Source organism: Amphiura filiformis, chromosome 6 (genome assembly GCF_039555335.1).
Source record: "Amphiura filiformis chromosome 6, Afil_fr2py, whole genome shotgun sequence".
Taxonomy (NCBI): Eukaryota; Metazoa; Echinodermata; class Ophiuroidea; order Amphilepidida; family Amphiuridae; genus Amphiura; species Amphiura filiformis.
The window spans coordinates 2,392,285-2,415,861 of record NC_092633.1 but is presented as its reverse complement, the minus strand read 5'-3'; the positions used below and the strand labels follow the sequence as shown (position 1 = coordinate 2,415,861).

The 23,577-nt window shown below is 36.4% G+C and overlaps 2 protein-coding genes across 2 annotated transcripts in view; one reads left to right on the top strand and one right to left on the bottom strand.

Annotated features, from left to right (window-relative positions):
* The window catches only part of LOC140154129 (uncharacterized), a 171,382-nt gene that overhangs the window by 35,635 nt on the left and 112,170 nt on the right, over positions 1–23,577 (bottom strand). Inside the window, exons 7-10 of the mRNA XM_072176736.1 lie at positions 22,415–22,628; positions 2,810–2,906; positions 1,846–1,957; positions 755–863 (exon numbers count right to left, since the gene is read on the bottom strand). Of these exons, the coding sequence (XP_072032837.1) occupies positions 755–863; positions 1,846–1,957; positions 2,810–2,906; positions 22,415–22,628 (532 nt within the window). The remainder of the gene's footprint in view (positions 1–754; positions 864–1,845; positions 1,958–2,809; positions 2,907–22,414; positions 22,629–23,577) is intronic.
* Positions 12,113–16,790, top strand: LOC140154811 (E3 ubiquitin-protein ligase TRIM71-like). The gene is made up of 3 exons (XM_072177398.1): positions 12,113–12,298; positions 12,958–13,053; positions 13,768–16,790. The coding sequence occupies exon 3, from the start codon at positions 14,433–14,435 to the stop codon at positions 15,876–15,878; it is 1,446 nt and encodes a 481-aa protein (XP_072033499.1). The 5' UTR covers positions 12,113–12,298; positions 12,958–13,053; positions 13,768–14,432; the 3' UTR covers positions 15,879–16,790.

Sequence of the window (23,577 nt, the reverse complement as noted above, 5' to 3'; positions counted from 1 at the left end):
TTATATCAGCGTAGTTATGCCTTCTCCTTTGCTATCAAGCAATTTTTAAATTAGGACAATCGTGAAGTCTACATAGCAATAATGCAATTATGAAAACTTGTCACAAACCGGCGACCGCAAAGCCATTAGGCGTAAATTCATTGAAGTATCCTATGCTATCTTTTAGTCACTTGGTTCTACCAAGCTTCAAACCCACGATCCTGTGGTGAAAAGGCGAGCATAGTGCACAGAACAAAAGAGGACATCCCCATCTGGTCTATGACACTATAAACACACTTATACCTTAGTGGGAATCATTCTCATTAGTGCAATTATGCCTTCTCCTTAGCTATTATGTAATTTTGAAATTATTGCATACTATATGAAGTCTATATGTGACACGATCTGGTCCATTGGGGGCCAAAGGAGGCATTTTTGAAAATTGAGTTACTATAATTATTACATTACATATACAATAAGCTATTATTTACTGAGAACACCAAAGGTCTAGCATACTTGGTTCTAAAGTTCTGAAATTTTTTGATGTCTATTTTCTTATGTATTTAATTGTTTTTACTCCATAGTTTTACCTTTATCACAGTTTCAAATTTGCCGCCTTTGGCCCCCATGGACCAGATCGTGTCACATATTGCAATATTGCAATTATGAAACCTTTGATATTACTGCAAGTATGCCTTCTCCTTTGCTATTATGTAATTAACAAATCACATTTTGAAATTAGCGCAATTATTTTGCAATTTGAAGGACTACTTACCGGTGATATGGGTTTTCTAGACAGGTGAGTTTCTGGTAACTCATTAGCGTGTGCTTCATCACTGCTTGATGATGTCGTATGACGCTTACTCTTAGATGACGATCTCCTTCTGCATTAATGATAAAAGTTTGAGTAAGATTTTTTATTTATTATAAATAACTTCCATTATATACAAATATAAATAGGCCAAAAAACAAACTTGTTTGCTTGCCTTCCACTGAGCAACCCAAAATTGGCCAAAATCAGGGTCAGCCCTTCAAAAATATGTTTGTTTTTTTTAGTTTTTAGTTTAGAATTTTAATGGTTTTTATTACTTTTTCTGTGTCTAAATTTAATTTCAAAGCAAAATTTGGCCCACAACATTTTCTTAAGAAGAAAATCATTACTGTAAACTCATTATAATATTTATAACTATCCATTTATGCATCAATGTTTCCAATAAACTTATGCGTCTTATGCCTGTAAGTAACTAAGTATGCAGTCGTTCTACATGACTAATATTCATTGCTTACAGGCCTATACAGTCATTTAAAAAACAAAAAATTCTGACCGAAAATTTTTTGGCCTTTTGTATGTGTATTTTGGTTATCGAAAAATAAAATTAAGGATGTCCTTTGATGCAAATCTTTTAATATTGCTTCAAAGGAGTTACAACACAATTTTTTTATTGTCATTGAAGTAGCAGAGATTATGAATGCCATACCACTTACAGAGCATGATAGATCAAGCTACTAGATACTGACTCCGTTTACAGTTGTCACATGCATGAGGATTAGCTAGGATTAGACAAGTGCCCATCATTTTCACTAAAACTGCCTGTCCAAAATTTGACACTGAAAACATAAACCAGACCTCTTCACCTTCTGTGCGTTCAGTCAGTTCAATTAGGTATTGCTATAGCCTTCATTTATTAGTCTGGTCTTGTTTTGAGTTCACAGAACTTATTCAAGCATTATTTTTAGAATTTAGCATATGTCACAGGCATTAAATTTGCCTGTCCAAGGAGCAAACTGCCTGTCCAAAATAACATGTGAATGTGTGGCTAGCTAACAGTATTTAATTTAAATCTATAATCCCATTCAAATATATACCTTTTCCCTTTGGGCAGTGTGCCTTCTGCAAACATATCTGGTTCTAGTATCTTGCTGATTTCTTTTTGTGCCTCCATATACACCCTCCTGAATTCTTCAGTATTCTCCTCTTCTGTGTTGAGATAAAAAGATGACATTGTATTTATTAAAAACCCAATAATGCAAACAAACATTTGGTACATTCTTTGTAAGGTGCCGGGTGGATCACTGTGTGACTCTTTCCCTTTAAACATGCAATGTTTCAATTCGGTTCCAATTGGTCGTTAGATTTTGTAAAGGGTAACAAAATTATATCATGTGGTGGCAGTTTTTAGAACACCCTTTATATGAATCAGTAAAAATGCAAAAGTATTAACCTTAACCGAATAAAACCTCACAAAAGCTCAATGCACAAAGCATCTGCAGGCTCAGGTATCCCCTGTGCTGCGATTGCGTTATCATGTGAAAACACATTTTGGGCTGAGCATGGAAAGCTTGGCCGGCCAAGGTAGACCCCTGTGGCAACTGGCAAGTGATTGCCAGAAACTTTGCGATCCCTGTGCATGTCTTGCACCTGAGAAAAAATTTCTCTTCTTCTTTCTTCCTTCTTTCCTTCCCTCCTCACCAAAAAGCCCCTGGTTCAGTTACGAGTAAAGAGATGAAGCAAATATGCTTTTGAACTTCAACCCCATGCACACTCCTATTGCCATTAACTGCTATATTTAATTTTGGTATGAATTACTATCTTCATAATAGAAAACTTGGTGTATATTCTTCTTGCAACTAAACCCTGGCTATGTATGTAGCACTGTAAAATGCATTGTTATTGATACATTTGTCACTTTCATAAACCCACTGGGGCTCATCACCTCTCCACTTTTGCAGGAATCAACACTTTGATACTCTGTAAACTCAATCCTTGCACATAATTATATACAAGAAGATGTGACTGAAATTTACATTGCTTTTCAATTGAGCTACTTACTAGAGGGCGATGTGTTGTTTTGTTTTCCATTTCGTTGTTTCCGCTGCTTCTTATTCCCATTCTCTAGGGTCTGGTTAGGCTTCTGTGATAAATCAGTCTAATAAGAAAGAAAGAAATCCAAAATGAGTACAAAGAAAGCACCATTCCTCTCCTGTCAACTTATAGAGGGCAGCAAACAGATATCTACTATTCAGATCATATGTGAAGCGATCAAGCAAAATCAGTCGGAACTCGGAAATATTGATTTTGAGATATAGCCAAACAAAGGAAATATTCCTTTTGTTTCCTCTTGTTTTTGAAACTCTGTAATTGCTCATATCTTTGGAATGGTTGTTTAATTTCAATGAGGTTTTCTGCAAAATGCAGCTTTGCAAATGCTTTTTACTATCCTAAAAGAAACTAAAAATTTAATATTTCCGAGTTCCGACTGATTTTGCTTGATCGCATCACATATACAGTATATGGACAATACTCACTGTCAATTATACCTGATATTAATAGATATCTATGTCACAAATTTCCCAAGTTGATTTTTCAATCCTCATCATACTTTTCTCCCGAGACCCGGCTACATGTTAATGATTAGGTACTTCAAACTTCTTTGACTCATTCATTGCATGTTTATTACTCACAAGTTAAGGCTAAACAAAGTAACAAGTTTTGTTTCCCATACTGTATATATTTTGTTTTTTGAAGTAATTAAGTGTACTGCATTTGATTTTATTTATGAAGAAAAAATAAATATTCAAGGCATCGGTTCGAATCCCTGCAGCGCCAACGTGTTGTACACCCGGAAAAGGTGCTTTACTTGACTTGCCTCACCCTACCCAAGTGTACATGGGGAGCTGTTACGGGATAATTACTATGTGTGCTAAGAGGAGCTGCAGTATGGTCACACCCCTTGTTGAAGTGAAATGTATCTGATGTATCTCAGCCAAATAAATTCATTAATGGTGCTGGTACCTGACCAGGGTGAAGTGTACATTAAATCAAAAACATTTTTTAATTATTTTATTTATGTAAAAAAATTTCGTAAAAATAAATGATAAAGTGCAAATTTGAGGCATATTTGAGTATAAATCCTGACTTAAAATACCTAACAATAACTAAACCGCATTTTGTATTTTCAGGCCACCAACAAGAAACAAACTTGTTTTTTTTTAAATTTAATTTATTGCCTTAGAAGTAAATCTTGATTTTTAAACAATATAATATTCACAAAAGGAAAGACGCATTGATTATACAAAGTTCATACAGTTCTTATGGTGAATTTGGTACACTGTGTATTCCATATGCTGCTATGGTTGGTCATACCCATATTTTTGATCAAATTGGCAATATTCTTTAAAAGTCTTAACTGCCTACCTTTAAATGCTTCCTACGCAAAGCAGAAATGATATCATGAGGTTATTTATACTAAGATGCATGATAATCCAGCTGGAATGTCTCTGCTACTCATATGATCATTATTGCAAACAAATGTACAGTTAAAGAATCATGTTACAAGAGCAAATATAAAAGTGCTTTCAAATACAGAAACACATTGTTGCAGAAGATAGTGTCTTTTATGCTGGTGCAATTATTGTTCATTAATCTACAAATCACAATCAGTAACAGCAATTTTGCCAGTCTTAATGCTAAGTTATTCATAGGCTTATCAACTGGGAGCTGAGCCCCCTCAATAATTTTGGTGTGGGGGCTTGAATACCCTTCAGCCCCACCAATAATTCCAGGTGAAGTAAAAGAATGTTATCAAATGCCGAAAAATGTGTGTGTTTTTACCAATTTTTGCCAAAATTTTCTGACTCCCGAGCACCCCCAGAATGGGTTATCAACAATTAATAAGTATGTTTGGTCAGCTCCCCGTGTTGAAAATCTTCCTAAGCTACTGTTATTATAGTCTTGATGTTTTTTCAGGCAATTTTCCGGTGTGCCAGACTTATTTTGTGCCAGTTATTAGAATAAAATCATTTTAATTCAAGGCACAATCTCCTCTAAAATGTTCAACATGCAAGTTTCATGTCTCGCACCGTATTCAGACTTGTTTTGTCCATTATATAAATGACATTTATTAATATGACTTATACTTTTGCAGAGTTATGTTTCTGAACTGTGTGGGGCTAGAGGTTGTAACATGAATTGAAAGTATAAAGCAATGGGCTATTCCAGTTGAAACCCATACACCCCCTATGGAAGACATGGCCTTAATCTTCCACATAGGGGGGTATAGATTTCAAATGGAGTGACCATTCAGGTAATCTTATTTGCAATTCACACTCCCTGTGTAGAAGATTAAGATCATGTCTTCCATGGGGTGTATGGATTTCAACTGGACTAGCCTGCTAAAGGTGACAATGCATATCTCTTGTTTTCTCCCCACGTCACCATCACCAGCTATAGTATACAAATATATACTGCCATGAGAGGTTCTGGTTAAAACTATGGGCCCGAGGTGAGATCAATAGTACTATTTTCCTGAGGGGCGAGCCTCAAGGAAAATAGTACTATTGATCTCAGCGAGGGACCATAGTTTTAATAAGTACCTCGAATGAAGGCAGTATATATTTGTTTTATATCCTTCATTCATAGATTTTTTGTTCATTGATTGGTTAAAAGATTACATGAAAACTCCACCATGTCCATGTTGCGAGAAAGGCCTAGGTAGGACCTATGCACGGTAGGCGGTTCTCAGGCGGTCCATGTGTTCATGGTTTTTTAAGCTTACTCATTGTCAGTGTATTTTGTTCAAGTTGTATCTTCATTCCACTTTGCCTTCATTCATAGATTATTTGTACAAAGATTAGTGAAAAGATGTACATGTAAAAAGATTTACATGTAGGCCCAAACTCGAATGCCATCATGCATCGGGATAGGGGATAGACCTCCGTATGCACGGCACTCATGCACTAGGCCGGCTAGGCGGCCGGCGGTCCAAGACTAGTCTCGCACTGTCAGTGTTTGTTTATAAGCTTACCATGTCAGTATTGCTCTAGTCTGAATCTGACTGTGTTGGTCTAAAACATATTCCTGCGCTAGAACTGGTAACAATTCAAATTAAACAGCTGAAATCGTGAATCTTCTTCAGCAGTAGCAGCCCACTCCAGCTTGATTTACATTTCGCCATTTTTGTGTTGTTGTTTCTCGGCAGTGACAAAATACTCTCATAGTCAATGTCGACGTTCAATGTTATTGTTATGCTTTATGGACTGCGACGTGGGTATGCTGCTATCCGTAAATAGTTAATATCCAGAAATACTATTTACTGGCTTGAAGGTACTATTTACGGACGTAAATAGTACTTTTTGCACTTCCTCACAGAATAGTGTGCTTATTTTTGATCATGTGACACACTTTTAACCAATTAATGAACAAGAATCTATGAATGAAGGATATAATACATTCTAATGTACCTGCTCGTTACACATGCATACACATCACAGATTATATATGCTTGTCATAAGGGACCATTCACAAACACTTGTTAGGGGGCCTGATGCAAAAAGGGGCACTGAAAATTTAGACCTTCCTAAGGGGGGGGGGCCTGAAAAAATGACCAAATTTTCCTGGAAAAATTGAGTTTATATGCTTTTTCTATGGGTTTTTCATGTCAAAAAGGGGGGGCTGAAATTTTTGAGGTCTGTAAAGGGGGGCCCGAAAAATTTTTGCGATGAAATTTTTTTGCATCAGGCCCCCCTTACAAGTGTTTGTGAACGGTCCCTAGCCTGTATGTTGCCCTAATTGTAAAGTATAAAACATTACAATATTAGGTTATTAGATTTTCCTAAGAGTTCTTGAGCATGTCGCCAATAATTTGCAACCAGATATGTTACCATTTGCCTAATGGATAACAAACTGAGAATAATTGGGTAGATGATATGAATGTTCTCAAATTTGATGAATCAAGCAGACTTCAGGGTTATATTATGTGGTACATAAAACAATGGTTTTAAAGTAATATTTGCATGTCTATTAATGAACAACGGTCTGTATGTTACATTCATGGCACAGCAGATACATTACTTAAAGCCTTAATGTACGATCTTTTTAAATTTTTCTTTTTTTCTTCCAAAATGATAATATGCAATCATTATGAAAGTTCCCAATACATTTGGATGCGAAAAACATTGGGAATTTGCAAAGAAACAACATCGTAAACTTCACCTCTATCACTCGAAATATCTTGCACTATTTGGATTAGGACGGCGAGTACGGCCTCAGAGTTAGTCTCCTACACAGCCAGTTTGGTTGATGCTCCCTCCACATGTGGAGGGAGCGTAACAAAACTGGCTTCGTAGGAGACTACGATTTGCGAGTCGTTCCGACATATTGACAGTTTGCTCATAGATTTAAGTTGGAACATGTGTAAGTATTACAAATATGCCAAAAAATCGGTTTTGAAAAAAAAAAAAAAAAGGTATATTCTGAAAAAAGATCGTACATTAAGGCTTTAAATTCTACTCTCTTCTAGAAAATGCTGTGATGAATAAACCAGACTTTGGTACATTGGTTGAGGACTGATCAAGTATGTGGATTCAACCAGCAAGTTTGTACTGTTGTCAAGAACTGCACGATTAAAGGAGTATTTCGTGATCCTAGCATCCTCTTTTTATGACATTTTTCAGTAGATATCCACGAAAAAAGCTTATTCACAAAATTTCAGTTGATTCCGATTTTGCGTTTGCGAGTTATGCATGATTATGTGTATTACACTGCTCCATAGACAATATGTGTTGTAATTTCGTTTTGGTATACCAGCACGAAATTCAAATTTCATGATAACTTTGCTAAACAAATTAATATGCAAGAAATTTTTTGTACATAAACATTATGTAGCCAGAGGTTGCCAGTGATATAAAAATCTCAACTTTTTTTGAGAAAAGTGGGGGATGATGCTGTGGATCACAAAATGCCCTTTTAGGAAAAAGGTGAAAAACGGATGACCAGATACATTACACCTGATGTTACTTACTTGGTGATGTGCGCCAATGCAAACTATATTATTAAAGGAGTATTTCGTGATCCTAGCATCCTCTATTAATGTCATTTTTCATTAGATATCCACGAAAAAAACCTATTCCCAAAATTTCAGTTGATTCCGATTTTGCGTTCACGAGTTATGCATGATTATGTGTATTACACTGCTCCATAGACAATGCGTTGTAATTTCGTTCTGGTGCACCAGAACAACATTCAAATTTCATGATATCTTTGCTAAACGAATTTTCTGCAAGAAATATTTTGTACATAAACATTATGTAGCCAGAGGTTTCCAGTGATATAAAAATCTCAACTTCTTTTGAGAAAAGTGGGGGGATGAGGCTGTGGATCACGAAATGCCCTTTTAATTCCCATTTTAATTTGCAATACATGGCTAAGATAATACAGCTGTACAGGTGCTTCTTTTGTTTGTAATGCGTGGGTAAGACAAGTCTGCTGTAAAGTAGTTTCACTGTGTCTTTCAAACATTTAAATTTTAAATAGCAGGTATAATGGTGGGGGCACTCTACATAGAACTAGCCCTGTTTGCAAACCATGACACCCCTTAAATATAAGAGAGCTTATATTGTAGGTGGCACCATGTTTTTTTATGGGGGGGGGGGGAAGTGAATTTTATGGGGGTTCAAGAAATGTTCAAAATCAAACAAATTGATGCAATAAGTGGCCATTTTTGTAATTTTGGGTTTTTACTTGGGAGGGAGGGTAACTGGGGGGAGAGTTGTTACTGGAGAATGCCCCCCAGCACTGGCACTCAGCCACTGACTATCTTAGATCATCATACAGATATCAGAGTCCCAGTACAGAACATGTGCTAGACTCTACACAAAATAGTGAAATTGTTTTTCTTCTTTTTTCCTTCTATTTTCCAGAAAAAGTGAGGAAAACACATGCTGAAATACAGAAAGAATATAGACAAAGGAACAAAAGATATGACCCTACATTTCTGAGGAAAGCTGGTTATCATACTTCTGCTGCTAAACTGAGCAAGTCAGCATTGAAAAAGAGAGGAGCAAAACGTTAAACCCACTCCAAGACGTACAGAGAAAAGAATAGAAATGTATAGCACCTGATGCTGCATTAGGAAATCTAAACTCGTGTATTCAGTCTCAAGATGTTTCAAATTCAAGTGAATCTCAGCCAAGCACATCACACTCATCCATGTCGATGCTTGTCATCCAATTTGTATTTTCCCAAAAAGGAACTCAAAAGGTTAAAAGAATCAAAAGCACTGAGAAATACCAACAAAAAGTTTTAAAAAATGCAGCTAAGAATCTTCAGCTGCAGAAATGCTTGAGAACAATGCAGAAACGTTATGAGGAGGGCCCGGGAGGAGGGTCACCACTAAGACAGAACGACCCTCATCTACTGCATGCTACTGTGTCCATTGCAGAGATGACACCAAAATGCTTAAAGAGAGTGGTCTTGATTGCCACACTGCACCTTGCCACAATCAATTTGGAAAAAGCTGAAATTTCCCGACATCATCTCTTACTAAATATAAGGAAGCCACCAATCAGGACACACAAAGGAAGTTCAGAAGAACAATTGTTGGGGGTATCGTGAAGAATTATAAATGCATCAATGTATTCCACAGATATACACTGGAATAAGACAATGCACTCCAACAAAGTATTAAAAGCAACAAACACATCAAGTGTTGATTGGACATTGCTACAGAATAGTTACCTCATTTTTTGACAGAGACAATAGAAATCACTGTATGCCTGGTATTAGGCAGATGCCACAAAGAATGAACAACAGAAGATGCAGAATCGCATCTTGACAGACAAACTCCGTAATATACATGCCAAATTTTGTTCTGAAATAATTCAGATATTCAGATATCATTCTTGATGTTTTGCAAGCTGAATCCTGATACATGAAACTGACATCAGTACTCTCTAGTACTATATGCTTTTCATCTGTAAGACTCTGCTGATCACCTTCCAAGCACTTAGTGATGCTGCCCAGACTATATAGGCTACATGATCTACTTGTACCTTGCCTTGCCATTCATCTGTCAACCTTCAGTCACAAGGATCCACAACATCAGGGGCACAGTTCTTAAACCCTAATACATTTGTACATTCATTGAATGACCTTTGAAGATTTGGGTACAAAAACTCATACTATGCAACTTGAGGTGAAATTTTGCACTCTGATAATGTAATTTTAAACCTTAAAAGGTTATTGGACTATGCCATTGGGATGAGGCTATTGTGGACCATAGTGAGTCTAGCTCACAACATCGGCTTGTAGTTCCAAAAGTGCTCCTCAAAGACATACATGGATTGCACTATCTCCATTGCAGCACCAAAGCTTTGGAACAGCTTGCTGCTATCTCTTGGGAATGCCAAAACAGTTAACCAATTCAAGTCTAGGTTGAAACCCTCTTTAATCAAGACATTTAGTTTTTTATTTATTATGTTGTAAATTTTAATCAATACATTTAGTTTTTTATTTATTATGTTGTAAATTTAAGGTTGATTTGTAAATTGTATACTTACAGTTTGATGTGGTTAGGTTTTATAATGTTTCTTTTTGTGTTATAAATGTTGGTTTGTAAAGCGCATTGAGAAAACGCTTTCATTTGTAACACACTCTATAGGTGCATATTACTATTAGCTTTACACAGTGCCAATGGTCAACTACAGTAAGAGTTTTGTATAACCTTGGGGACTATAATGAGAAAGCTGTTGCAGCTATTCTCATCAAACTAATCATCAGATTCCTAATTTGGCCACCATTCAGTACTGGACTGATAGTCCATCTTCCAAATATCGTAATTGCTTCATTCATAGTACCGTTTGTTGGCACAATGACTTATTTGGGGTAGTACTTTGAATGCATTTATGATAAAAGCGTGTGTGACGAGATCGGGGGTACAGCAAAACGGCAAGCAGCAGACATGGTTAAGCAGGGAAAAACAGTAATTAAAGACACCTGCAATTTCTTCTTATGGGCATCTCACACAAGAAGGAAATTATGTACATAATGTACTCTCAGCATGAATATTAGGAGGCTTCTAAGATGATATATCAGCAAATGGACTGCCAACTAGTCCCAGGAAGTCTGTACAGATAGATCCTGAGGTTCCAGTTAACAATAATGCAACTACTTGTAAGATAAAACGGTTCCAACAGGTGTGACGGACGGGCAAAACAAACTTTAAGGTAGGATCATCGGATAATAGGCCCATGCAAGAAAATAGCCACTATATCAAATCAGAATTATGTATCCATATCAAATATATAACCAATTTAAGATAAGTCTTTACTCAACTTATTTTTAATGTTTCATGAAAATTTAAACATTTCTTATGTTTTTCTTTATTTTTTGAAAATTCCCTATTTTTTTCTACAAATAATTATTGCTAGCCTAGAGGGAATGTGATATGGTTTCCAAAGTTTGTGGGGTGGTCAATAAGCCTAATATCTAAATTCTCTCGCCAGATTTTTTTGATAAAGTGTTTATTTTTTGAGAAAAATCATTTTTTCTAATTTTAAATTAGGGAAATCTAGAAACACCTATAACTTAAAATAGAAACACTTAATTAAAAAAAGCTGGCGAGAAAAGTTTCTAAATTTAATTATCTTTCATATGACACCTTGTTTGTTAAAATTGGCCCTATGGTTACCTCAGACAATAATTATGAAATTGGGTCATTCAGTGTTTCTAGATCAAATCAAGAAAATTTGAGCAAGTACTAACATTACCTTCAAATATCCCCTTTATTACTGGCAAATATATATGAAAAAAGTCGCTAATATTATTTGGTAACATTTTTGTAATAAAAAGATCCAAAAAGCAGTTCTATAAAGGGGATAGAAAGAAGAAAAATAATATTTAAACATAGTATCTATTTCCAAACTTTGACCAATTTTAGTGAACGAGGCTTAGTGTCAAAACCACTTTATGTGCAAAGTCAATGGGGTTTCCTAATGGCAAAAAATGGCATAACTCAAAAACGCTTTGTTGGCAAAAATTAAAATTTGGCAGGCAAGTTTTTCTCACCCAACTACACATCCTGTATCATTCTTCTACAAAAATTCATACTCTGCAACTTGAGGTCAAATTTTGCACTATGATTGTTTAATTGAGGTTATTGAACTATGCCATTGGGATGAGGCCATTGTGGTCCATAGTGTATGACCAGGCCTTAAAACACTTAACCTATGGCATATTGGAGGAAATATACAGTGGTTGCAGCATAAAACTGTACTATGTACACTCTATAATAGCTTCCTGTGTGTTGTACGAAGGGAAAATCCCACAATATTGATTTGCCTTGCTTGGTGAAAGACATGTCTTCATGCAATGAAGGTACACTTACAGAGGAAGAGGAAGATATCACTTGCTTAACTTATTTTTATAAATTTCTTTTTTTTTTTCGACACATGTACTTCAAACGCAATTTTGGTAATACATGTATTAAATCAGCAGACTTGTTAAGAAGTAGAAGCTACACTTGCGTACAGGGGATATATCAAGGTGAGTATGCTTTATAAAATTCATGTAAGCCTACAGGTCTAGTTGTTATTCACTACTTCCACGGTTCCGCCATTATGCACAACATGCGAGGAGAGCCTCGAACTGGCAGTACACATGAATGAGAAGCGAACCAGTCATATTACATTGTGTGTAACATTATGTAATTATTCCTTTCATGTGGTCATCAGTTTGAGGCTCTCCATGCACATAGTACATAATGGTGGAACAGTGCAAGTAATGAATAATCACCGCCAGATATAAACTTAGAATATTGTGTCTGATGTTATCCTACAGGGTGGCAAGTTTTTGCACTCAATGGATGATGCGGCGCATATGCATGACAGCCAATCATAGCCTGCTTCTACTTGAGTGACTAGTAACGTCAGACGCAACATTCCGATTTCATCTCTGCCGGCTATGTTAGCTACGATCAATATTTTTCAACGTTAATAACAAGAATCAAAATGTGACAAATTTAAGTTATTGTGTGGGTTTTTTTCATGATATTTGTTTTTTCATGTTGATGATTAAATAATAAATATCAAAGTACTTTAGGTTGTTCATTGGTCAGATTAATGGATGATCCAGGGCTAACCCCAAATAAGTGATTGTGCCAACAAATGGTGCTATGCTATGGATTTCTCTCCTTCTCATTTCAGTACCACTATAATCTAAAGATTCAGTGCAATATATAGACCTATATAGCTACTGGAGTATAACCCAACCTGAAGGACATCATTCAAATTTCTTCACAGGTGTCATTATTTCATGACTTTCTGTATAAGATATCCAGAATAACACCAATAGTATTGACTCTATTGACGGAAACACAGATGTATCAGAGTGGGAGATTTAATTCGTAATGTGATTGTGTATTCAAAATCACTGTTGTGTACAATTCCCAGGTTAAAATTATGTATAGAACACAATAAATAATGGATGGAACCCCGATCTTGGGACACAGTTTTACATCGGGGACAACGAAGTAATGGCAAAGTCGGATCAGTGTATAAAAAATGTGATGTGATCTATGGAAACCCTTCTCAAGGTGATATTTTGAGTTTTGTAGACAAAAAACATGGACATTTAGAACTCTTTTAAAAATTGTTTTCAGCCATTTGGAATTTGACCTCTAAAAGACCTTTTTGGCCCCTATATTATAAGCCCCATCCAATGATCATTGCTACCAAGTTTGAGTCCGAGTATGTTTTAGATAACATAAGTATATTTTGTCCAGCCTGGCTTCCTTTCTGCTCCCTTAACTGGAGAGTGCACTATGATTTCGAACTTGAAACTAGGTCAATATTATATGTCTACATGTAAAAGAATTATTTTATATTCTGTGTGACTTAGCAGTCTGAACTTGCCCATTCCTATTTTGTATACAAAATCAGAATACTTGGATTATTATTGCATATTAAGTTAATTGCAGGAGCTTATGAATTCTCTTTTCGTCTTTTTAATTTTAGGCTCTGCTGACAACACTGCTAGCACCTTATGAACTTCTGAAACACCAACAATAACAATCTTATAAAGTAATTTAAGCAGAGAGAACATTGGAAAAAATAAGAGTACACAGGTAATTTGCAAAATCATCAGCATTATCATCACTATAAATGTTCCACTTGGAATAAGTAGGGCAGGTACATCCAAAATTATCTACAATGGCATGTAGCAAGCCTAGTTATGATGAAATAGAGGAGAACAGTTTGACCATCTGTAGTATATGTCTTGAAGATATGGAGCACCCCAAAGCACTTCCATGCCTTCATTCATTCTGCTTGAAATGCCTCAAAGGAGTAGCACATCCTCCTGGTAGTTTCATCTGCCCTCTCTGCCAAGAGAAGATTCCTCTACCACCTGATGGAGTAGATGGCTTCAGAGACAGCTTCTTCATCAACCAACTCAGAGACAGGCAAGCTATTTACAGGATTGGCGATGTCAAAGTGCCATGTATTTGTTGCAGATTGTCGGATAGAAAGATATTAGCAAGATGCATGGATTGCAATGGGTTCCTCTGTCAACAATGCGTTGATATGCATGACAATCTCACCCCACTGAGAACCCACAGTGTATTCACCATGGAAGAGTTCATAGCAGGAAAGGTTGACCCTAGCAAACTGGTGAGAGAGGAATGTTGCCAAAACATAAGGACCAAGTCTTGAGATGGTACTGTAAAACCTGTGATATTTCCATTTGTCGTGATTGCACAGTGATGGAGCATACTCGTCCTGAACACAATTATGTTGCAATAGAAAGTGCTACTGAAGGTCAACTGGCAGAAATCAAGGTACTGGTAGAAAACTGCAAAGGGTTATCTTACCAGATAGATGAAGCCATCACTAAAACACAACAAGCCAAAGATAACTTGAAGAAAACTGCTGTTGATGCTCAAAAGCAACTGGATGATGCAAATGATAAAGCAAAGAAAGTATTTCTGAAAGCTTTGAAGGAGAATTACACAGCAAACACAAATAAGCTTACTGAAATACAGACAAAGAAATGTGAGCAAATTGATGATGCCACAATGTCACTTCAGAATCTACAGTCTAAGCTGACCAATGCTATGGATGTAGCTAACCAGGTCATGCAGACAGGTTCCAAGCATGATGTAGCTTCAAATTATTCTACTTTATGTAAGACCCTCACACAGCTACAGGAGGTAAAACCAACTGGTATCAGCAAAAGCTTTGGTGTAATGAAATTCAAACCAAATCAGAAGGGCAGTGTGGAAAGTGTGAATCTTGGCATTGTCTTGGCATCAAGAAGCGAGAAATTGGTTCTAGAGAAAGATATTGGTAAGGAAGGACCAGGAAAGATCAAATGTGGATTGGGTGTTGTTGTGGATCCAAACACATCAGATATATTCATAGCAGATTGGGGTGACAAGAATGTAAAGGTCTTTGACTCTGAAGGGAACTACAAACGAGTACTTCTGGGGAATCTCCATGAGCCTCGTGATGTTGCTGTAAGCTCCAACGGATTTCATTTCATCACTGACCAAACTGCTTATGTGAAAGTCTTAACTTCTTACGGTAACTATCTGAAGCAATTTCCTGCCATATCTCCAGATGGCCAATCATCTGATACAGATGGCTCACAACTGTATGGTCTCACTATAGATAGTGATGGGAATCTGTTGGTAGGCAACAGTGATAAGTACTACATCAGCAAACACAAGCAAGATGGCACTCATATTTCTACGATACAAACATACATTCGGCCATGCTTCGTTGGTACCACATCACAAGGAACAATCGTCGTGTGTGCAGATTATCCACATACAAATGCACAAATAATGGACTGTACTTTTAATCTACTTCACACTATCAATACACCAAAGCCATTGTGTCCATGTGGTGCTTGCTGCAGTGATGATGGCATCATCTATATCAGTAGCTATGGCGATCATGGAGGAGTCCAAGGTGGCATCTACAGCTTTACAGAGGATGGGGAATATCTAGGATGTGTTACAAATGATGTGAACTATGCAGAGGGCCTTGCACTGATAAATGATGACAGGATGGTGGTTGTACAATGGAAAGGATACCCAGCCAAGATCTTCTCCTATGTAGAATGAATGATGTAATGAGCCTTATCATTTAGTAATAGTGCTTGGTTAATTTTATACAGTAATTACACATATCATGCTGAATGTTATAATGGCAAACATTCACACATACAACCCACACCACTATTTAGCACCCCTGTCAACTTTGCTAACTTTCATTTGTGCCCTTTCACTTTCATGAAAATGGGTAATAATGGTATAGAGATACCGTAAAACCCCGTCTACAAGCATATAGAGTGCTTCTGATGAAAGCTACATTAATCCAGGCGCCATTATGGAGTTTGAGCAAATAAATTACAGGATTCAAGCATATACAAACAAGTATTATTTTAAGACCAATCTATTGTATTGGTATATTTACGCTTGCTTCAATTAATTTAGCTTTCATAAAAAACACCATATATGCTTGTAGACGGGTTTTACAGTATCCATTAGTTGTTACATTTTGTTCTATTTCCTTAAACTACAACACAGTTTGCATGAAAAATATGGTATAACTAAAATGCCATCTGATCACTCACTTAAAATGTTTACTATACCATTTTTCACTCTGATGTGGCAGTGACGTTTAAAGATGCCACACAGATGCGTGAACGAAACAGCTGCAGTACAATTATTCTGTTTTAACATACAAGACTTTTCTGATTGGATGAAGGGAATATTTGGGATTTTGACAAAAACCAATCACAGATGCCGTATTTTCCTCTAGTCACCAGCTAGATCTCATACAGCTCTTATGATGCTATGCACTCAACCATTAGTATAAACACAGACTGTGTAGTGGCTAGACTGGCTGTGCTTGGAAAAATATGTGTACTCGGGTGTATCGAGGTTGAAACTGTGCGTAGATACATTTATAAGAGAATCGTTTTGTAGCCAAACTTGTCATATGTTGTAACTTTGCTTATATCTCTTTTATGATGATTGTATATAAATCATAATTAACTTAATAACTTGTACTTTGTATTTTTTTAATGTTTCGTATGTTGTATTAATGTCCACAGCCCTAAGGTGAACAACTTTGTTGATTTGGGCTTCCATGGTGCAATAAAGCTTCCTATCCTATCCCAATAGATTCGACTTATGATGGGTTTAGGAAGCCACACTTTGTATTATCAACCCATGATCAAGCTCAAGGAGTCAATTCTGGAGAAATATTGATTTTAATTTTTCTTTTAATATTCTTGTCCATTTAAAAGGAAGATTTAAAAAGGAAGGTTTTATTTCAAACTCTAATGGTGACCCGCAGGTCAAATTGCTAGAATTTATCATACTAAAATGCTGAAAACTACTTCCAAAATATTGACCATACTTAAAATATCATATCAGCCAAATTTAATCAACTGATATATTGTGGAATCTTCAGACTCTTTCTTAGTAAAAAGTATGCAAATTTGGTTTGTTTTAGTTTGACAGAAAATTTGGGCTATAGGAATACTAATGGGTCCAATTTTTTTGGAAATTGGTATAGAATTTCACGGTCTGCTCCTATGATTCTCGGAGCACCAAACCAAGCCTGAGTACCCCCTTCCTCCCATTAGAAACAAGCTTTCTTCTGCTACACTTAAGCTAGTTACCTGCTGAAGCTCAATTCCAACTTGTTTATTATTTATAGATCATTCCAATTGGTGGTCTAATCAAGTGAAGTGTGAGACAAATACCCAGTGTGTATTCTACACAGTGTGTGAACTATCGCATTTCTAGATTGCATTTACTCAGGCTACTTTGCATTGATTTATTTCATGCCTCAGTGGAGGAATATCTTGGCTTTAATCATTTCTTTTAAAGTCTATAAATTTGAAGAAGATGAAGAAGGAAAAGAAGGAAATTCTCACTTGGAAATGTCACATAGATTGCGTATCTAGAACAATTTCAAGAAATGTTGGTGTCATGAATAAATTGAAACATTTTGTTCCAAGTCGTATTTTATTTACACTTTATTGTACGTTAATATTGCCTTATTTAAATTATGGAGTACTTTTATGGGGAAATACATGTACAACTTACTTAAATAAAATTGTAAAAATTCAAAAATGGGCTATTAGAACGGTGGCAAACGTTCACTATAGAGACCACACAGCGCCATTGTTTGCTAATTATAACATATTAAAAGTTGAAGATATGTATACACTGGAATTAGGTACATTCATGTACAGGCACTCTATAAATGAGCTGCCCTGTTCATTTGATAATTATTTTACCAGACGTTCTGACATACATAACTACAAGACACGATATGTAAATGACCTAAATCTAACCAAAAATAAGAAAGTCTTTTCTGATCATGCCATACGTACAAGAGGTCCCATTCTTTGGAATTCTTTAGACAAACATCTGAAAGATTCAAAATCTGTTAAACATTTCCGCAATCAATTCAAAACAAAACTGATCTCTATATATAATTAATCTTTTCCGTGAGCACCCCCCCCCTTCCCTTGTCTTTTGGTTATGTTATGTGATGTTGATTTATTTTGTTAATTTCATTTGATTTCAGGGAAAGGCTAACTTTCAGACCTTTTTGGTCTTCCAGCCTTTTCCTCCATATGTACCGTGTTTATATATTTTTTTTTTTATGTAATGTCTTTGATTTTTATGGAAATAAAATATGAATGAAAGAAGCAGTGGCTTTGCTTTATTTACCTAGTTGAAACAAGCATGGTTCAACCATGGTTAAATATGGTTAACCATGAACATATTTTAATCTTTACCCAGGGCAGCCAGCGCACATCGATGTTGAAAAAAGACCCAGTGCATCTGGCCAGATTCGAACCTGCGATCTTTGTATTACTAGCATGGTTTACACAACTCAACAACAGTCATCCATGCTTTTTGATCCGTGGTTAACCATGATCTAACCATGTTTTGTGAAATGGCACCATGGTTTACCCAACCATGGTCAACCATGGTTGACCATGGTTTACCCAACCATGGTCAACCATGCTTTTCCCACCCATGATCATCCATGGCTTCATACATAAATAAATCCATGTCTTCATACATAAATAATTGACCATAATAGGCCCTAATTGAGTTCATTACTAAGTACACAATATTTCCCAGCAATGGCGAACATGATGCAGACACATTAGTGTACAATACCCAAAACAAGTAAACAAACAAAAGTTTGCTCTCTGAAAAACCATAGGATATATGAAAGTCGATTAGAACCAATATGCCATTGAGATCCAGGCAGATATGATCCCCTGGTAGCAGGTCTTAGTGACCAATGCTTTCTCAATCGGTTATCACGACCAAAGTCGACCATACCATAATACTACAGCTAACCCCAGACCATATCAACTTATTTCAAGCAGTCAAGTTAGCTCTATCGATTAGGCGTTTTACTATAGTGCAAGAGGTTGTGGGTTTGAACCCGGTGGTGGTTAATACTGAAACGGAGAGCCAAAATGCGATTTCATATTTTTGGCCTGTTTTTAAGCTTACCTCCTGTGTGTTTGTCTATTGCAGAGATACGAAAATTCAGCTCTTGTCAAATTCATATTTAGAGAAAAGTCACGATGCTCACGTGTTCGTGGTAGTTTTTGATAGTTATTATACATTTAAAAATGATTGCATGGCTCTGCACAAGGTATATTTTTGTAAATATTTGGATTTGTTTACCTGTCGATCGTCAGTTTTTGCCGTGGGTTGAAAATCGGCAGAGAAATTTGTCATGTCGAAATGCGTGCGAAATTGGCCTCAAATTTCACTATTTCCGCTATATTAGCTTATATTGTACAGAGATCTTATAATATTGTGTAAATAATTTTGTCAGGAAAACAATAAGGTATTACATACCGTCTATGAATGAATATTCAGGACAAAATTCAGGTTTTTCTTGTTTGTTTACAGAATTTTGGATTTGTCATTTTGAAACTCCCGGCCAGCAATCGTTTGGGAGCGTAAACAAGTTTTCCTAAAATTGTAAATTTCTTCAAAAACGACTTTTGTTGATCAAACTTTGGATTATTTAAGATGTAATTGTTTAAGAATGTAGAATTTTAAGATATTTTTGAGTATTTTAATGTTATAAAAAAAAAAAAAGGGGGTCATCAGTTTGATTCCTGATTTAAAAACACTTTAGCAATTGTTCTAGTTATTAAATTGTTGATTTCGTCATGTTCAAATCTTTTGAAAGTGGCGCCTGACGCGGAGTGACTGCTTGATATCCATAGTAACGGTGCTTACGCTTTGAACGCAGCCGCCAAAAGGTTCCATGAACGCGTTCAGGAGAGTATATAAAGGCCGTGCACGACGCGAATTAATCAGATTGCTTGGTGGACAATTAGTCCACCCACGAACCCTGAAAGGGAAACCACAGGGTAAGCACTGCCAACCAAAGCAAATACGCCCTACTCTGGAGCTCAGATTGAGCTAGGGGCAGCTTGGCTACCACAATAGTGGTGACACCAGGGTGTTTATATGCACTCCGGTGATTTGGCCTAGCGCCTATGCCTAATCTGTGCAAGTGACTTGCCGCACACATGCACAAGTCCAATGGAAAATTATGCACTGTATCTATGTGCATTCATTGTTGCATGGCAAGCTCGTATTTGGTGTACAGGCATGGATACTCTGTAGTAGGCCTACTAGGCTTTGGCCTAGCCTATGACTATGTCATGTAATGAGAGATTCTGTTGATTAAATTGTATTTTTATGCTTCTTGATTATTCAAGCAGATAGTAGGCCTATATACTTTTCGGCAGCATTTATTGGTAATTTATTTGGATTTAAAAGAGATAGGCCTAAATAAGGAAATATCGTCATGATCAACAACAGAGATTGTGTATTTACCAGTGTTTACTTGTATTTATGAATTGTGATGTGATAAGACAAATATGAAAGCAAAATAACAATACAAGATATAACAAAAGAAGCAAATATAAAACAGAATTGTCAAGTCTCATTTTTACCTGTTACTTCTCCTTTCATGCATCACTGATTCAACATGTCTTGGGGAGAATTCTAGTCTTTGATACTACGCTACCACTTGTATGTTTAGAAGGCTAGTCTTCTCCATCAGTCGTTTACAAAAGTATTAGGGGCAAGCTCGGTCCCGTTACAATACTAGGCATGTCCACTAAAAATTGAAGTACTTTTAAATTGATTCAGACATAACTTATTGGCTGGGAATTGATGAAAGAAACATTTTGGCGTTTAAATAATCTTAATCGGACGTTTCATTCCAGAGATATGGCCTTCCGAGTGTCACGGGTTTATATAGGGCTGCTAGAACATTTTAAAAAGTTAAAGTCCAAAAAGGAATACTAACAGAAAGTGCAACTTTAAGGTACTTTTTTTTAATGTATTTATTAACTAGCTTATCTGGAACATTATATTTGCTTATAACAACATGAAAATAAGATCATCCTGAAAATTTAATCGATTTTGTTGACATACAACAAAAATATAAGACCTCAAAACCCATGGTTTGTTTGGTGAAACCTCAAGCATGATCATAGATGGCATATGGAAAATATCTCCATAGAGGAGATGAACAATAAGTGCATTATTTCAAATGAAAAGCGGTAGTCTTAAACATTGTTCAATCTTTTAAGGTCAGCACATTTTATCTTCAAAAATTATTATATTTCATCACGGCATAAGTTTGGTAACATTAATCACTACCAATTTTGAGAAATTTGCTCCAACTCAAAGGTTATCTTTACTACATTGAGGAATACACTGTGTGTGCATGGAAGCCATGATCACATGATGATGGATAGCATATGGAATGGACATGGTAGTGAGAAGTGCAGGGAAGTGCATGATTTGAGATGGGCATGATAGGCTTAAACATTCTTAAATTTCTTAACATCCTACACATTTTGTCTTCAAAAATAGTTACATTTTATGAGTATGTAAGTTTGCTTGTCTGATTCACTCCAAATTCGGAGATAATTGCGTTTGAACACCTGGTGCACGGAATGGTGTCACTTCAACCTGTTGTAGTTCTCATCTCATTAAATTTTTCATTAAAAAAAGTTGATCTCTTCATGAAAGAAGGTTCTCTCTATTTACTGACCAAACAGGAAAAAGTCTGGTTAATGTTTTCTGGTGGAATCAGGAATTTCTTGAAACACCCTGATATAGGCCTACATTTGGATCAAAACAAGTATGTACGCCATTTAACAGGCCTGGGATTTCTTGTATCGATCAGTTTCTCCATAGACAATACGCACACAGTAAATGAAAAATCGTTCTAGTGTAAACTGTATTGACAGTGGGCATCCCTATTAATACACTCTCGTGTAAAATTGAAATAACTTGAAATTCCCCTGGACAAGACACTTATTGCTAATTGTCTTCTTGTAACCCATATGAAACTCGGGAGCTGATCCTGGCTGTGAAGAATTGGGAATGTCTAGGCTGTGCGCTTCTTAGCTGCAAGTCCCTGTGTTTAATGGTATATGGCATGATGTGGGCCATAGTGATCAGCAACAACCTGTTAAGTGTGCTGAGGCTTGTGGATCAACGTCTAGGCGTTGTGCCTATGTGTAGTGCACTATAAATCACTGGTGTTTTTTTTTTTCATTATCACTCACTGTTGGTAGTTTCCTGAGTGGTAGATTGGCAGAACTTCCAGGAGACACAGACCTTGAAGCCAATCTACTGCTTCCAACATCTGGTTCAGTCTTCAGGAGATTGTCTGTGTCACCTCTCACGGACCTCAGACTGGTTACATATGGGGAGGAGTCCGCATCAGAACTCACAGATGAGGATTCTATCACTTTGCCATATGGAATGCTTTCTCCTCTTCTGAAATAAGAAAAGTTAGAATAAAAAATTCATATTAAAGAAGTGGTAGTGTATTTATGATCATTTATTTCATATAATCATCTACTCGAAATGGGCAATTCCAATTGAAATCCATACACCCCCTATGGAAGACATGACCTTAAACTCCTACACAGGGAGTGAAGATTTCAAATGGAGTCATCCATCCAGGTAACCCCATTAGAAATTCATACTCCCTGTGTAGAAGATTAAAGTCATGTCTTCCATAGAGGGTGTATGGTATACTCCCTGTGTGGAAGATTAAGGTCATGTCTTACATTGGGGGTATGAATTTCAAATAGAACAACCCAATGCATGACATACATATAGCATGTATAGAGTTCAAATAAACCACTCAGCTCTCAGAATTGATTCAATTTGACACATGACACATACCCTGTGAGAATCAAAATGTGCAGTATTTGATGAGTTATGAATATGGGACACTTCCTGCTGTAATACATAATATGATGTCATCTGGTGTAGATACCTGCTAAACACTACACATATGATATGATGTAGTATAGACCATGTTCAAAATAGGACAAAATCTTCAAACATGTCATAAGGCCATTCGGTCCCTCATAAAATTTTCAAAGGCTCCAACTCAAATTGTCAAATTTTAATGTTAAACTGGTCCACATTTTGTGACACTTTGTAAGACTTCATACTAACAAATTAACAACAAACAGGGAATGCCATGGACTGATGTTGAAGAGTTTGAGTCCATCTTGCCGATTTTGGTAACAAAATTTATTCGTATTCCAGCAGTTACATTAACTCAATAACCTGTTCTTAAAGACCCAAGTTCACATGGTTTTGGAGTCTCTCATCCATTCTTAAGCCTCAAGTTTAGACTCTCTGATTCATTCTTGAGACCCTAATTCAGACTCTCTGATACTTTCTTAAGATCCCCAGATCAAAAATCACA